Source organism: Emys orbicularis, chromosome 1 (assembly GCF_028017835.1).
Source record: "Emys orbicularis isolate rEmyOrb1 chromosome 1, rEmyOrb1.hap1, whole genome shotgun sequence".
NCBI lineage: Eukaryota > Metazoa > Chordata > Testudines > Emydidae > Emys > Emys orbicularis.
The window spans coordinates 349,376,830-349,392,474 of record NC_088683.1 but is presented as its reverse complement, the minus strand read 5'-3'; the positions used below and the strand labels follow the sequence as shown (position 1 = coordinate 349,392,474).

The following is a 15,645-nucleotide window of genomic DNA, read 5'->3' as shown; positions in this document are numbered from 1 at the left end:
AGCAGGATCAGGATCTTAGACGGTAAATTCTTTAGAGAAAGGAGATTTGGCTGTCCATAGTCCCTAGGTGACTTAGAAGCCTAAGTGCCATTGAAACCTAGTAGTGCTTAGTCTCTAAATCACTTAGGCATTTTTGAAAATGTTACCCCGTGTATTTCATTTGTCTGTTAAATGCTACAAACTAAAGCAATATAAAAAGGAAATGGATTAAAAAAAAACCCAACAACCCAACAGTCCTCTTCCCACACAGAATTAAAATTTGTTCCAGTGCCTAAATGAGATTAGATGACAATTATTTCCCCCAATTTTCATAATCAGAAGTATCAAAATATAACAAAAAGCCAGCTCTTATAAGACTTGTAGCCCAGTTCAAGGGTTTTTGGTTGTTCAGATAAACATCTAAACTTCCAAGAGCTTATCTAAACTGAATCTTTTATGATTTGCTGATTATTACTTATAATACACTGAAATTTCTGAAAACAGATAGTCCTAAAAAGTAAATATTCTGCAAAGGGGGAAAATGCTTTATCAGGGTAGGAAATGGGACCAATACTGATAAATAAATACTGAAATGGTAATATACAAGACTACAGGCCTTTGGTTACACTTGTTCACAAAGACAGTTGTACGTCCTTTTAAAAACTCAGAAATAGCAGAAGAATCTGTTCCTACCACTTCCAGTCTTTGGCAGAATGCAATTAATCAATTTATGTTTTTATTATGATTAATTATTATTCATTTTCACAGCACTGTAAAGGTGCCTACCGAAGAGGGTGGGTGTTGTAGTAGTAGATAGATTGACAAACTGGTGGACTGGAAAAGCAAGAAAATCTGAGGAAAATGCACAGTAGGGGAGAGAACCTCGAATCAGCAGGAAGATGGGCTGGATAATCTCGTAGGTCTTTTCCATCTCTCACTTCTATGATTCTATGGTTTCAACTGCAATTTGATTAGGACAGGAGAGCTAATGACTGCGCTTTTGCAAAGTAGTGCTGTGTAATCACTAACCACAAGCAGCAAAGACCTAATTTAAACTTTCCATCTCCTGCAACACAGTCCCCTCCTAACAGCACACTGGGGTGTTGGTTCAATACTGACTCAGAGGAAAGAGTGTCACCTACTGATTCACTAACACTACTTTCTATAGTATCTATGTATTTTGGGGACATCATCCATCCAAGGCCAGGCCTTGCTCAACTTGTGAAAGTCAGCAGAATCACTGCAGAAAGTAATATAGCTGTAGTGTATAAGTATATACCTGAACAGTAAAGAATACTACTTAGCAGCAGTATAATTCTGAGGCCTGATTCAGCCATACATTACACCAGTTTTATATAGACATAGTTCCACTGAAACCAATGACGGTACAGTGGTGTAAACTAGACCAACCCAGGACTGAGTCAGGCTTATTATTAATTATTATTCTACAACATTGCAAATTACATACGCTCAGTTAGAGGGCTATTCCGCTTTTAACGTGTGTTCCTATAACTCCAGTTCATAGTAATGATCACAAGACATAACCATCATCATAACTTCACTCGCTGTTCACTCATTTTTGTGTAGTGCAGAAAAATCATACATATGTGCACCTATTCTCCTAACTGTGTGTGTAGCTGTCAGTGCATGCATGCATATGTATACAGTATATTTCACAAAATGGGAAAATGAATGAGAGAGTCTAATTAACTTGCTCAAAGTCAAACAAGTCTGTGACATAGTCAGGCTCCTGATCGCCAGTTTGCTGCTGTAACCACTAGGCTTTGCTCCTTCTCTTTGAAGGCAGTTTCTACTGTGGTCAGACAAATGCTCCTAAGAAAAGCATGGGAATTTACAGCCCTGGAAACTATTTATTCTCAGATTAGGTACACCACAAGTAGCCACAGTGCAATCTTCTTTACCCTGTCCACAGTAATATGCCTCATTTCTGATCTCTTTCTAGGGGTGAAAGAGTAGCTCATTTTCCAAATCTGTTCAATCCTTGGTCTCTCTGCTGAGACATTGACAAAGCTTATCAATTATATTTATGGTGGTAATTTTATGACGTGGAAACATGTCCACCAGGAACTAGACTGAGACCAATAAATTAATTTCTCACATTGGCCATCAAACAGCTGTCCAATTGTGACTTTCATTAACAGGCACCGACCCTGGGCTAGATTTGAATGAGTGAATGGCTCCACTGTCATTATTGTAACAATGCTGGGAGCCATACAGCTCCCTAGCAAGTGATTTGTCATATATTGTGTGTGTGCCCACTACAGAAAATTTGGTTTTGAACCTCCCTGAAGTCGGGAGGTGTTTGGATCTGGTTTAGATCCAGCTCTGAGATAAAGCAGAAAACCTTCTAGTCAATCATTTTCTCTGCTAAAATGGTTTTAGGGAATTATTAGAAGGTGAACCTTCCACAGATCAGAAGGAGATGAAATATGTAAGAAAGCAGTAATGGTTCAAAGAAAGATGCTAGAAGCTGACCATTTTGTGTGCTATATAATCTGTAACCATAACAACAGGCTTATTTCAAAACAAGAGTAATTCACAGATGCTTTCCTAATTAGAACTAATGAACGTTCGTTTTCCTTTAAGTATACAGCTGCAATAGCAAGCTTTGCATAAAACACATTAAGCCTTGTTAATTTTCCTCTGCATTTTATGAGCTAAGGATATATCATCTGATTTTCATAGGTGCTGAACGTAAGTGGGTCTGCACATGCTAAGCACCTCTGAAAATCAAGCCATTAATTCCTACAAAATGGCTGTGATTCAACAGCAGCATGAAAGAAGGAACTAAGGTGAAATCATTTCTCAGTTCTTAAAATTGTTATCATCCTATTTTAAATATATTAGTTAACTTTCAGAACATCATTGTGTGACAGAGAATTATTTTACTGAGGGATAAAGGCGGGCAAAAAGAGTTTAAGTGACTTGTTCAAAGAAACATAACAAGTCAGTAGCAGAGCTGGGAACAAAACCCAGGAGTCCTACCCCCCGATCTTTCTCGACCAGAAGGAAAAAGGGATGCTCTAATACTGTATACTTAATCACTCAAATTCTTGAAATGTGGAGGTTCAAAGTTTTCTCTGCAGTGATCCCTCTCAGTTCTGAAAAGGTGTCTCTTCCTAACAGTTTCAGTTAATCAACTCAAAATCATAAGATCTTTGACAACAAAAAGAAGAATGATAAGTGTATCTATTGGAATGTGTATGATGAATATGCTTATTATATAAGCAAATGATTCATTTATACAAAATATTATGGAAGCATGAGGCTAGGAAGCAGTGCCATTTCTTATTGATTAACTACTGGTTATAGTATAATTGGAATATTTACTTAAAGAACAAGTCAACACTTTTCTTAAATTAAAGTTAAAAACAAATGAAAGGAAAAGAAAATTCTATTCCACGTAAGATTTTATATTTTGCATAAATATTAATAAAAGTTAACTCAAAGAATAAAGGAATGCAGGAATAAAGGATCCTGAGTAACACTGTCAAAAGCCCCTACATGATTTAGGATTCTAAGTTTTTCAGAAGTACCTACAGGCCAGACTTACAAAGGTATTTAGGCATCTAAAGATGCAGATAGACACCTCGTGGGATTTTCATAAACACCAAAGCAGACTTCAATGGGACGTAGCTGCCCAACCTTAGGCATTTTGGTAAAACCCACCCTATATCAAGCAGCATCTTTAGGCACCTAAAGTCAACGAGACTTCTGCTCTTAAGTGATTATGGGCCAGATTTTTAAAAGGCATTTAGACACCTACAGGTGCAGAAGTCATATAGTGTGATTTTCAAAATCCCACTAGGCATCTATAAACATTTTTAAGTTCTATATACCTTTAAAAATCTGCCCCAAAATCAAATTTGAAAATGGGACTTAGGCGTCTAAGTCACTTAGGCGCTTTTGAAAATTTCACCCCTGGCCTTTAACAAAGTATTTTATTGTGAGTTATTTTAAACAAGTCATTTTCCTTAGTCATCTGACATTAGGACTGATTGTTTATTTAACGTGAGTAGCGTAAAATGTCACTGATTCAAACCTGAAGAGTACTTATTTCCCTGTTAAACAAAAGTAAAAAGGGATTGATGCACTTTAATCTTTCACACTATTGCCACTTAAAATTTTTTAAATTATATTGTGGGCCAAGGTAGGTGGTAAAAGTAAACCACAATATTGCTGGCTCCAGTTGCGTTATCCAAGTTGCAGGTTAGTCCAGAAATTTATCCCATGATATAAAGGTGATGAAAACTTCAAACCTTCCTCCTTTGTGAAGTGGTTCTGTCTTATAAATTTAAATGAATTACACCTTGAGGCATCAAATCCAAACAGAATTATTCACAAATTTGTTATCCTTATTTACAAGCTACCTATAAAAAAGAATAAATGAGTGATTTAAACAAGAATAAAATGCTTAAATCAGTTTTAAATTCAAGAAAGGTAAAGTTGTGCTTTGATAGGTCCTGTCAGGCATTTCAAATAGCTTGGGATGTGATTAGATGTGTTCTTTCAGATTTAATTATCATATTAAACAACTGGTAATGAGAAAAGGGGACGGATGCTGCTTTGCTATGTGGACTTCAATAAGATCAAAAGAGTTCTTTTGGAATGCACACTAAACACAAAGGAAGTATAGTTATATGCATCATTTTAACAATGAGCTTGTCTTCAGCAGCCTACTGGAAGAAAAAAGCAGCACAAATAATTGACAAGGGGGAAGAGGATAAAAGCCACAGGACTGCTAGTGCTTAGCATTCTAAACCTCTAGGGCCTGGTCCTGCGAAGGCCTGAACTCCTATAACTGTCATGGGCTTCAATAACAATTGTGGGCACTCAGCCCTTGTCGGATGAAGGCCAGTGTATGAATCACTATGGGTAGGTCTACACTTACCTGGTAGTTCGGCGGCGAGCGATCGAACTTCTGGGTTCGACTTATCGCGTCTTGTCTGGACGCGATAAGTCGAACCAGGAAGTGCTCGCCGTCGACTGCGGTACTCCAGCTAGACGACAGGAGTACCGCGGAGTCGACGGGGAGCCTGCCTGCCGCGTGTGGACCGAGGTAAGTTCGAACTAAGGTACTTCGAACTTCAGCTACGTTATTCACGTAGCTGAAGTTGCATACCTTAGTTCGAATTAGGGGGTTAGTGTAGACCTGGCCTAAGATTCCTTGAAGCCAATTCTATATGCTTCTGCAGGAGATCCATTTTCATACAATTTACTGTTTATGGGTCTTTAGAGTGAAACTTCCCAGTACCAAACCAAATATTGCCAACCCCAAACAGACAGACATCACGAAGAAGGCCCACAAAATCAGACCGTTGGATCTAAAAATCATGAGAATTTTAAAAATAACATCAGCGGAGCTATACTAATGAACACCAGCTGAGAACTGGGCACAATAAGAGTTACTTGTATCCTAAAACGAGAGAACATGGTCCAAAGACTTCAAACCCTTATAACTTCTCAAAAGCTGGGACACATCATAATACAGCAAAAGGCTATATAATTGAGTTTAAGATAAGTGATAGGGTACTGACCTACGAGCTCTCCTCACCCATTATGTAGATGAAGCTTGACAAAATAATCAGCTGAGGCCCAGGCCAACACCATGTCACTTTTTATCTACAGTGGCAACGAGAAGGGTTTTTCTGTCTCATAAGCAGTTGTCAAATGGGGGAAAATCATGCATGATGGCATCATGTTCCCTCCTGTGGATGTGGATGAGGTAACTGTAACATTAAATTTTCTGCAGTCCAGCAGAAGATTCTCCTTAGGGAAGGTGCTTAGATACTAGGGTGACTGATGATATAGAGAAATGTGTGTGTGAGTGAGTGAGAGAGAGAGAGAGAGAGAGAGAGAGAGAAGGTCATTCTGTATTTGCTCTGGAGCAGAGTGGGGTTGAGTAGAGGTGACGAAGAGTCTTTCCTTGAGCGATGGTGGGATGTGGAATTCAAGTGAGGTAAGGGAGACCTAGGAGTTAAAAATCTTTGATCATAGAGTGTCTGCCCTTCTGCGATGGCTTTGTGGAGAGGGCTCAAGTAATGGAGATAGTTATTGCACAGCAAAGGAGCTTGAATCTTTTCAGAAATAAAAGTAATTTTGGGTCAGATTTTCAGAACCCCACATTTGGACCAGATTTTTCAAGACACCTCCCATTTAGGCACCTAAGTAAGGGCTAGATTTTCAAAAGCTCACATTGGCACATTTAGGGCCAGATTTTCAAAAGCATTCAACTCTGTAAGCACTTTAAAAAATCTGGCCATTTGTTCCAGTGCCTAAATGAGAGCCAAATTATTTTGAGAATTTGTGTGGCTGCTAAGCACTTCTGAAAATCTGGACGTTGGTTCATATTTTTGATGCTACACTTCAAAGTGAAAGTGCTATGAGATGTTCCAAGGGGCTACTGCCCTGAGAGGGACTGTTATTCTTTCCCTAGCCAAGGTGGTGAATATTTCAGATTATTTTTTCCTCCAAGTAACTATTCAGAAAGAGTTCTATGTGAAAAATCACAGGCTGTACTTACCCAAACTGCAAGGTTTTGTGTCTGAACAAAGTTCAAAGAGGGGAGAAAGCTACAAATTACACTAATCAGCTCTCAGTACCTTAGCATGTAGGATAGGATAGTGCAAAGTGCTCAGCCTGGTAATCGTTAGTGTTCTCGTTGGAGTTTGTTCAAACACTAGCTGAAATAGCTAATTTGGTTAAATATGGTGGGCCTAGTTCTAATCCCCACTCACACATCAGCAGAGAAGAGAAAGCATACCTTATTCTTAGAGAGGGCTCTGATTATAGATCAACAATACCAAACCCAAGTGTTCAAATTCTGACCTTAAATCATCAAATGCCTGTGGATCAGCTATTCAAATAAAACAACAATAAACAAAAGACTGTACAGGCTAGACTCTCAGCTGGCATAAATTGGCATAGCTCCATTGACTGCCCTGGAGCTCTGCTGATTCACAGCAGCTGACAATGTGGCCCAGAGTATATGAGGCTTTACTTCCAGGAGCTATTTGATCAGATTCACTCAGCCTGAGGGAGAAATAAAGAACATGTCCCTTGGTAGCCGTATACTATAGATATTGCCTTTTCTTTTCAGGCCCTTTCATTAGCAGCTGCCTACAGTCATCCAGGGTCCAGTGGGATCCAGCAGTTCATTCTCAAACTACTCAGATCTGAGGGAGAGACTCTCCTGGGTTATAGCTTCCCTGGAGTCCGACCTCCTGTTCCACTTTCTAGTTCTTTATTAGGGACACAAGGACATGGGCGTATAAGGACCACAACATTTGTCCTTCTATCTTCTGCTGCACATAAGGGATGACTGTGAATCAGGCCCTGTAGTGGTAAGTGCAGCTTAGAAATTTAGAGGTATCACCCTCGCTTCCCTTCCATAAGCTTTTACCATATTTAGTTACAGTCATTTTATCAGTTTATTGCTTATTCTATTTTAACTTCTTTCTTAATAGAACTATGACATATTTCACATCTGTTTCCCTAATCCTTAGTGTTTCTTTCCTGTTACTGTTGCAGATATCAATCCACCTGTTTACTTTCCACTTTAACACATCTGCTGTTCTTCTCCCTTTGTCCTGTGTTTGTCTTTTCCTTCACAGCCTGTTTCTAAAGCATGCCCTTTGGTCAAAATTGCATTGGCTATTTCCAGCACAGGTTATTAAAGATAATGTTTGTTCCATATAAATCGCTCTGACAGTTTGGATTACCTTACTGGAACATTAGCACCATAATGCCTTAATAGCATGAGCAACAGACTATGACTCAAGACTCTAGGGCTTTATTCCCAGCTCTTTGTTTTAGTATTTATTTTTGTATTGTCATAATGCCTAAGAGCCCCAGTAACGGACCAGGATCCCATCATGCTAGGCACTGTACAAACACAGAACAAAAAGATGGTCCCTGCCCCAAACAGCTTACAAGCTAAATAACTCTGGTATTTGTATTGCAGTAGCACCTAGAGGTGCTACACAAACTCGCAGGAAATGACAGTCTGAAGAGCTCATCATATAAACATGATGCAACAAATGAGTGTGAAAAATGGGGAGAAGTGGGGAGAGAGTATTAGAATAATGAAGATCAGATAAGACTGGTACATAGGCTGGCTATTGCACGACTTGCAGTTTCCTGATGGTTCCAAGCATTTCACTGTATGCGTGCGTGTCTGCCCTTTTTATTTTAAGTAAGTAAAAACAGCTATTGCCAGCTGATGCCCAAAACAAACCATGTTTGATTGGCTGATTTCTTATAGCAACAGTAGGAGTTGAAGAGAGATTTGAAGGAGGGAAGGATATATTTGAAGGTAATGTAGATCCTGGGAATACCTAAGATTACAGAGTTCATTCTGTATTAATAACTATAGCATATTACTACGTATAGTCACTGCGCACACACTTTCTAAATTCATAGTTTATTACAAAGTAGCAACATTTTCTTTAAATTGGTTTTATGGAGAACATCCCTACTCCTTGACTAACCAGATTAACACTCAAATTCAGAAAAAAACACTTTCACATGGTTTGATTTACAAGAGACTTTGTTTGAAAGACACTGTGCTGAAAGCATTGTGTTCACCCTTTAGAAACCATAAAGAACACACACTTAATCTCCTTGCTACAAAAATTGCCCTTTGTTACCAGTGGATTTAAGGTTAGTAACTTTTAGGCCAAGTATTAGACATGTTCTGTTATTTTACATTTGCAACACAGACTTCTAAAAATCTCTTTGACCCAATGATTACAGCCTACATAAGGGACTTGCGATTTTGGGTGTCTCAATATTTGGCTGCCCAATCTGTGACACCTTAAAGAGGCCTTGATTTTCAGAGGATGGATGCTCAAGCACTTTCTGAGGATCAGGCTCCTTTAAGATGTCTCAGGTTGGGCACCCAAAAAACTAAGGCATCTAGAAATCATTAGTCACTTTTGAAAATTTAAGCCTAAATCACTTTTTTACCCCTAAGCCACTGTTTTGTTTGCCTAAGGTAACTAAGTTATGCCTGGATACAGTTTTGAAGAGTACTTATAAAGAGGAATTTGGCCTGAATAAGTTGTCCCTGATTAAATATCTATCATAAATTCCAGGCAACATTAAACACAATTTATATTCATTATGTTCATTTTTATCATTTTGAGTTTGGCAAACTCTCTTGTGAGAACATAGCCATCAGAGGGAATACAACATTTCAGATGCTGAGTCAGCCAATATTTGGCTTGGAGGGGCAATTAGTCTTTGTTACCTCTCAAATCAAAATACACACAAGCAGAGCAGAAATAAGTGTATGGCATCAACCCTAACTCTTACAACTTACGGTGAAGTCTTGGTCACTTTTCAGCTCTGAAGTAAAAAAACGCTAGGTTAGGCTATAGCATGTGATTCATAACATGTGAAACACTTAAAGCATCATTCCTAGGAATACAAACATTGTCTGTATTCCCCCTCAGCTCTTGACTACCAACATTATATTGAGGTAGCATACATCTCCCACAGTACAATGTTGCAGAGGTGGAAGCCAGGTTAAAGACAAGAACAAGCCTTAGAAGAGGGAGTTTTACAGTGAGGTAGAGACTACTAAACAATTTTAGTGATGCTCATGCAATCCAGTAAAGGAAGTGAGGTAGAAACACATGCAGTACCTTGTGATCTCAGAGTCAGGGAGCAGGCCTATGTGATAGTGGGGATAGGGAGCTGTAAGAAGGAAGCTTTTGTCACACTCGACAGGGGAATAGTGCCTAGGAGAAGGTGGTTTATCACACAGTTTGTTCACAGTGCTGTAAACAGGTTCAGGAGGCCTGGTGATACAGAGACAAGAGTAAAAAATTAGATGTGTAGTAATGTGCAAGAACATACAGATTATGCAACAATCAGAATATAAAAGCATGCAACGAAAACCTATCAGATTTTCAGGAGAACTTGTGGTCAGTACAATATGCTGTTAAGTCAGAAATTAGAACTTGATTAAACAGTGTCGTTGCATACAAGACTGTTGTATAATAGGATGAAGGTAATATACTTGTGCCATAAAATTTTCTCATTGTCTGTGGCTCTGACTGAAAGGGCCATGTCCTACCTTCTCAAGCTCACTGATGTATTTTCCCAATGGATCTGTTCTTTATACATATCAAAAAATAACACACACACAACTTTCTGTCACCCATCAATAAAGTGTTGCATCCATACCCACTATGGTAGAAGAAAGTGTGTGGGCCCAAGTGTATTATTCAGCAAAATATACTTATCTTCTTTTGCTTAATTTTACAGATGAAGCACAATTTTTGTGTGAAAACACCACTCCCATGGACTTCAGAAGGTGAGAGCTTCCAGATGGAACTATGGACAAGATGTGTCAACACAGGTTACCTTTGACACATACAGACACACACATCATAATGTGCTGTTAAGCAATGTATACAGTTATTGTGAAGAGCTATGTGTACAGTATTCAGACTCAACAACAGTGTGGCGTGAATTGTCAAAACCACTCATATTCTAAATTAATGACAACATCCTTTGAAGTTAGTATGTCATTGAGAGCCTGATCCTGCAATTACAAAGTCTCAGAACAATGATGAATTTTACTATGTACATGGTCCAACCATGTAGGCACAGGGTATGAAAGTTGCCTAGAGGGGCAGCTGCCCCAGTGGAAGCATTCACACTTGAGGGAGGGCAATACTTCCACTGGAGCTTGCCAGCAAAGGACTCTCAGAAAATGCACTGATTCAGTGCGTCCACACGTGTCTTGGCTCTTCTCCCTGCTCCATTTTGTGGGCTCCACTACTCAGCTATTGGCCTGCTGACAGAATGGTGATTGCAGGAGGCTTGTATACTAAACCCAGACTTTGAGAATACAACAAACTGCTCAATGCTTTTATCCCAGGTTCTGCCAGCAGATCCACTGTATGAAACATTAATACCTAACCTATACAGAGTAAAGTATGGGAGCCCTAAAATTGAATAGTGAAACTTCTTAAAGAAACCTCATGAAGGCATCAACAGACCCTGCAGACTCAAAAACTTGCTAATGAAGTTTTCAGTTCTTGTAACACTGTGAAGCACTTACAGCATGATTCTTTTGCCATTATTTTGCATAGGTACATGACAGCGGTGTATTCTCTGTTATAAAATCCCATTTGCTTGGGCTGTCTACATAGTAGTTATATCACACACAAGATCTTGGCAATTTACACAGAACAGAATTCCATTTTCCCCTTTGTTTTCAGGGATTTGCTATTTTCTTATTACAAATATTTGGTTTACCCAATATGAAAAATGATTTTCTAAACAAATCCACATTTGAGTTAAGTACTCTTATGCCAAGTTTAGCCCAATGAAAAATTTACAATGGCAATTTAAAATTGAAGGAGATAAAATACTTAAATAGCAAATTTGGCAGTTATGAAAACGATCAAACATTTATTCTATCCCAGTGTTTCTCAAACTTTTGTTTTGGTGACCCCTTTAACACAGGAAACCTATGAGTGTGACCCCCTTTATAAATTAAAAACACTTTTTTTGTATTTAACACTATTATAAATGCTGGAGGCAAAGCGGGGTTTGGGGGTGGAGGCTGACAGCTCATGACCCCCCATGTAATAACCTTGTGACGATCCCCAGTTTGAGAACCCCTGTTCTATCCCTTTAGAAATGTTCTTAAGGAAACACAGGGTTTTTATGCTCTATATGTTTCACAAAAAGTTTTGTGGATGGATATTTTAATTCACCTACTAAATTAATTACTGTCTGAAATAGTAATAAGAGATACCACATCTGATATTATGGTGTCATTTTAGATCATACTGCCTTTCATTCCTTCAAAATTGCTTTTTTTTCAGGGCAATGTATTCTAAAAAAAGCACAAATATCCAATTCATACAGTGTGTAATATTGATTTTTAAGTGACTTAAAATACCAACATAGCCATGATCAAGTTGGTGACTGAATAAAACAACTGAGAACTTGCAAATTTTCATCTTCACTTCAAGTAATAGATGAAGTAGGAGTGCTACTGTTTTTGGACACCTGCCTGGAATATATATGTATAGTATTAATGATTTTTATTTCCAGAAATAACTTTATGCCTGACCTTCCAGCCAGAGGTAAGTTTAAATGTAACATGCAAAAGAAACAAACATACACAAGGCTTGTGAATACATTGTAAATATTCTAATTACACTGAAATCATAAAAGTAGGTGACCCTCACTTCTTTCTTCGGGTCAAACATCATGCCATGCAGAGAAGGAGAGGTGTGGTGAATGCTATGTTATTCGATAGTAGGAAACCATTACAGTAAAGCACAGTGAAGATAAACATTCAGTGAAAGACCATCTACATAAACATTTAAATTACTCTCATCACCAGATATCTGAATGCACACAGTCACTCCCATACAGCCCTATAGAAATGAGTCACATCTGGTAAACCAAGCAATTTAAATGTTAGTATTCTTCACTCTGACAAACTGTCCTAAGTCCCACTGGAGTGGCAGCATAACAGAAAACTGGAATTTGCTTTAATGAACCTTTTCAAATAAATGTAACACTATTAAAAGTGCTCAGTTCACAGCACTGGAATATTAAATCCTTTATTTATTTACAGGTTTAACACAGACAGTGACACTGAGTAGGCCCACAATATTCCACCAATAATCCTGACTTGTAGACACAACTTTTAGGGACAGAAGGGGAGTCCCGTTTCCTTGCCCTTCAATTCTTGTCCACCCTACTGAGAGCATAAATCAGGACATCAGTTAATTCATTGTGATGTCCTCTCTTAACTGACCTGAGACTATCATAACCACAATTGGTAACACCTTGTGGTTACCAGGAACCTGGGTTGAAGTGGTTATTGAGATCAAGCTCAAGCTGCATGACAACATTAGCTTTGAAAGGACTAGTGCAAGAACTTAGAAGAAAAGTACCGGTAATACTAAGGGGTCAGGGTTCTGAATGTGCCAGTCTAGACTTATATTTACTCCAACATTTCCCAAGTAAATAAAAATTAAGAGTTAAAAACAGAGCAGTAAACTTAGGATAAATTAGGGGTCTATAATGCAAACTAGATACATTAAAATATGTCACTGTGCAGATAAACAAACAGATGAGGACATCCTAATGCAGGGGTACTCATCAGGTGGATTGCAGGCCAAATCTGGACCACCAGGTGCTTTTGAACGGTCCCCAAAATCTTTGTATTTATTATGATCATTACTGTATTTTTTAATTATTATTATTATTTTCTCTGGAGTCTGGACCTTGACTATACCTTGACCAAGAAATTTGGATCTTGACAAAAAATAACTGATTACCCCTGTCCTGATGTCTTCTTCATCTAGGCCAGTAGCTCTCAAACTTTTCATATTATGAACCATTTCCTGTGACAGACATCCTCTTATCTTATCTCCTGATCCAACATCTTTCCTGTGACACTTATAATATATGGCTACATGAAGAAAAAAGTAATATTAGGAGAATTAAGGAGACTACTTACACCTACGCTGAACGGTTCTCCTAACACAGGTAAGCATTTGTTAGCATCTCTAGCCCCTTTCACTGGACAAGAGAGTAATGGAGTACTATTTCACAAGGGTTAGTCAGCCACTGTTAATTTAATGTCATAGACCCCTCTTCTCCAATCCTATGACAGGGAGACAGGCTGTCATCTGTTGTAGGATGCAGGTAAGGGAACATACAATAAAATGGCTTTTTAGAAATGGTTTGCAATGTGCCACTCTGTAAAATAAAGTCAAGGAGAGTTTAACTGTTCTTCGAGAATAAAAAAAAATAGAGAGGCAGATTGAAAACAAAGCCTTATGAAGCATTTTCATAAAATGAGTTTAAGCATGTGCCATGCCTTATTCATAAACATCAAAACATACAAGATGAATGTACACTTGATCGTGATTAACACAAATACAGCACAATTTTTATACTACTGAATAAATAAACTACATGAGGAAAGCAAAAACCAAACATTATGGGATGCATTTTCCTCTCAGTGTGGATAGAACTGCCATTTACGTTAAGGAGAAGTTACTCACCTTGTGTATTAATTGGGGTTCTTTGACGTGCATTTCCCTATGGGTGCTCCATTCAGGTGCTCCTGCATCCTGCACCTTTGATCAAAGTATTTTGGTAGTGGTGCCTGTTGGGCCTGCACATGCACTCCACATATCCTTGTGCCCTGCACCAAGACTATATGGGTCTGCGTGGGTGAACTGCCCTCAGTTCCGTCTCCATCACAAAGTTCCACAAGGCAGACTCTGAAGCAGAGTGGAAGGAGGGCAGATAGTGGAGTACCCAGAGGGGGACACATCTTGATGAACTCCAGTTACTGCACATGGTGAGTAACCTCTCCTTCTTTGAAATGTGTCCCGGTGGGTGCTTCACTTCAGGTGACTCACGAGTAGTACCCCCCCTAAGGGAGCGGGAGGTTCAGAATAGAGTCCAAAACAGAAGAGAGAACTGCATTGCCTACAGAAGCATCTGATCTAGCCACAGGCTCCAATGCATAATGATTGGAAAGCTTATAAACAGAGAACCAAGTTGCTACTCTCAAGATGTCTGCAATTGGTACATCTTCAGTAAGGCTATAGAAGTAGATACTGCTCTTTTGGAATGTGCTATCACCCTGGACGGGGGTTGAGCATGAGTTCGGTTGTAACAAATCCTAATACAGCTGAAGATCCACTTTGATAACCTCTGTATTGAAACACCTGAACACTTGTTTCTGTCTACAAAACATTCCAATAGCCTAGGAGATCTTCTAAATGGTTTGGTCCTCTCTAGATAAAGGGCTAATGTCCTCCTGACAATTAGGGTATGGAATATGGCTTTTTTAGTAGGTGGGTGTGGTTTTGAGGGGAAAATGGAAGATAAATGGTTTGATTAATATGAAATTCTGAGGATAACTTAGGTAAATATCTTGCATAGACCCATAGTGATACTTTCTCTCTGGTGAATACTGTAAATGGGGGGGTCTGTCATTAAAGCCCCCATTTCTCCAACCCTTTGGGCAGAAGTGATAGCTACAAGGAAGGCTGACTTCATAGATAAATCTAATAAAGACAACGTAGTTAGTAGCTCAAAAGCAATTAAGGACTAAGTTGAGGCCCCAGCTAGGAATGGGATCTCTGATTTTTGGGCACAAATTCGACAAACCTCTTAGAAATCTTGTTCTAGTTGAGTAAGCAAACAGTGAAAAATCCATTCTGGCTGTGTGAAAAGCTGTTATTGCTGCTAAGTGTATCCTAATGCAATTCACAGAAAGACCCAATGTTTTCAGGGAAGAAGAGAGTGAGTCAGTGAAATCTGACGACTGTTGCACCAAAGATAATAGCTTTTCTATTTCTGGAGGTAAGTATTTCTTGTGGAGTCTTTTCTACCATCTAATAATACGTGTTGTACCTCTCCTGAATAGGACACCTACTCCCGAGAACCATCAAGAAACCATGCTTGAAGCCTCAATCTGCAGGTTGGGGTGAAGTGTTTGACCGGCATCCTGAGTCATTAGGTGAGGAATGAATAGAAACTGCCATGGAGGGTGAAAAGAGTCTGATTAGATAGGGATACCAAACCTGTCTTGGCCATGTTGATGCAATCAATAGGACCCTGTCCCAATCTTGTTTGATCTTG

At 38.9% G+C, this 15,645-nt stretch overlaps 1 protein-coding gene across 7 annotated transcripts in view; it reads right to left on the bottom strand.

Annotated features, from left to right (window-relative positions):
- The window catches only part of DLG2 (discs large MAGUK scaffold protein 2), a 933,774-nt gene that overhangs the window by 337,214 nt on the left and 580,915 nt on the right, over nucleotides 1-15,645 (bottom strand). For 5 of the 7 annotated variants that reach the window (XM_065406536.1, XM_065406561.1, XM_065406510.1 and 2 more), the window contains one exon: nucleotides 9,648-9,803. The exons of the other annotated variants lie outside the window; for them this stretch is intronic. In XM_065406536.1, the coding sequence (XP_065262608.1) occupies nucleotides 9,648-9,803 (156 nt within the window). The remainder of the gene's footprint in view (nucleotides 1-9,647; nucleotides 9,804-15,645) is intronic. 7 annotated transcript variants of the gene reach the window in all.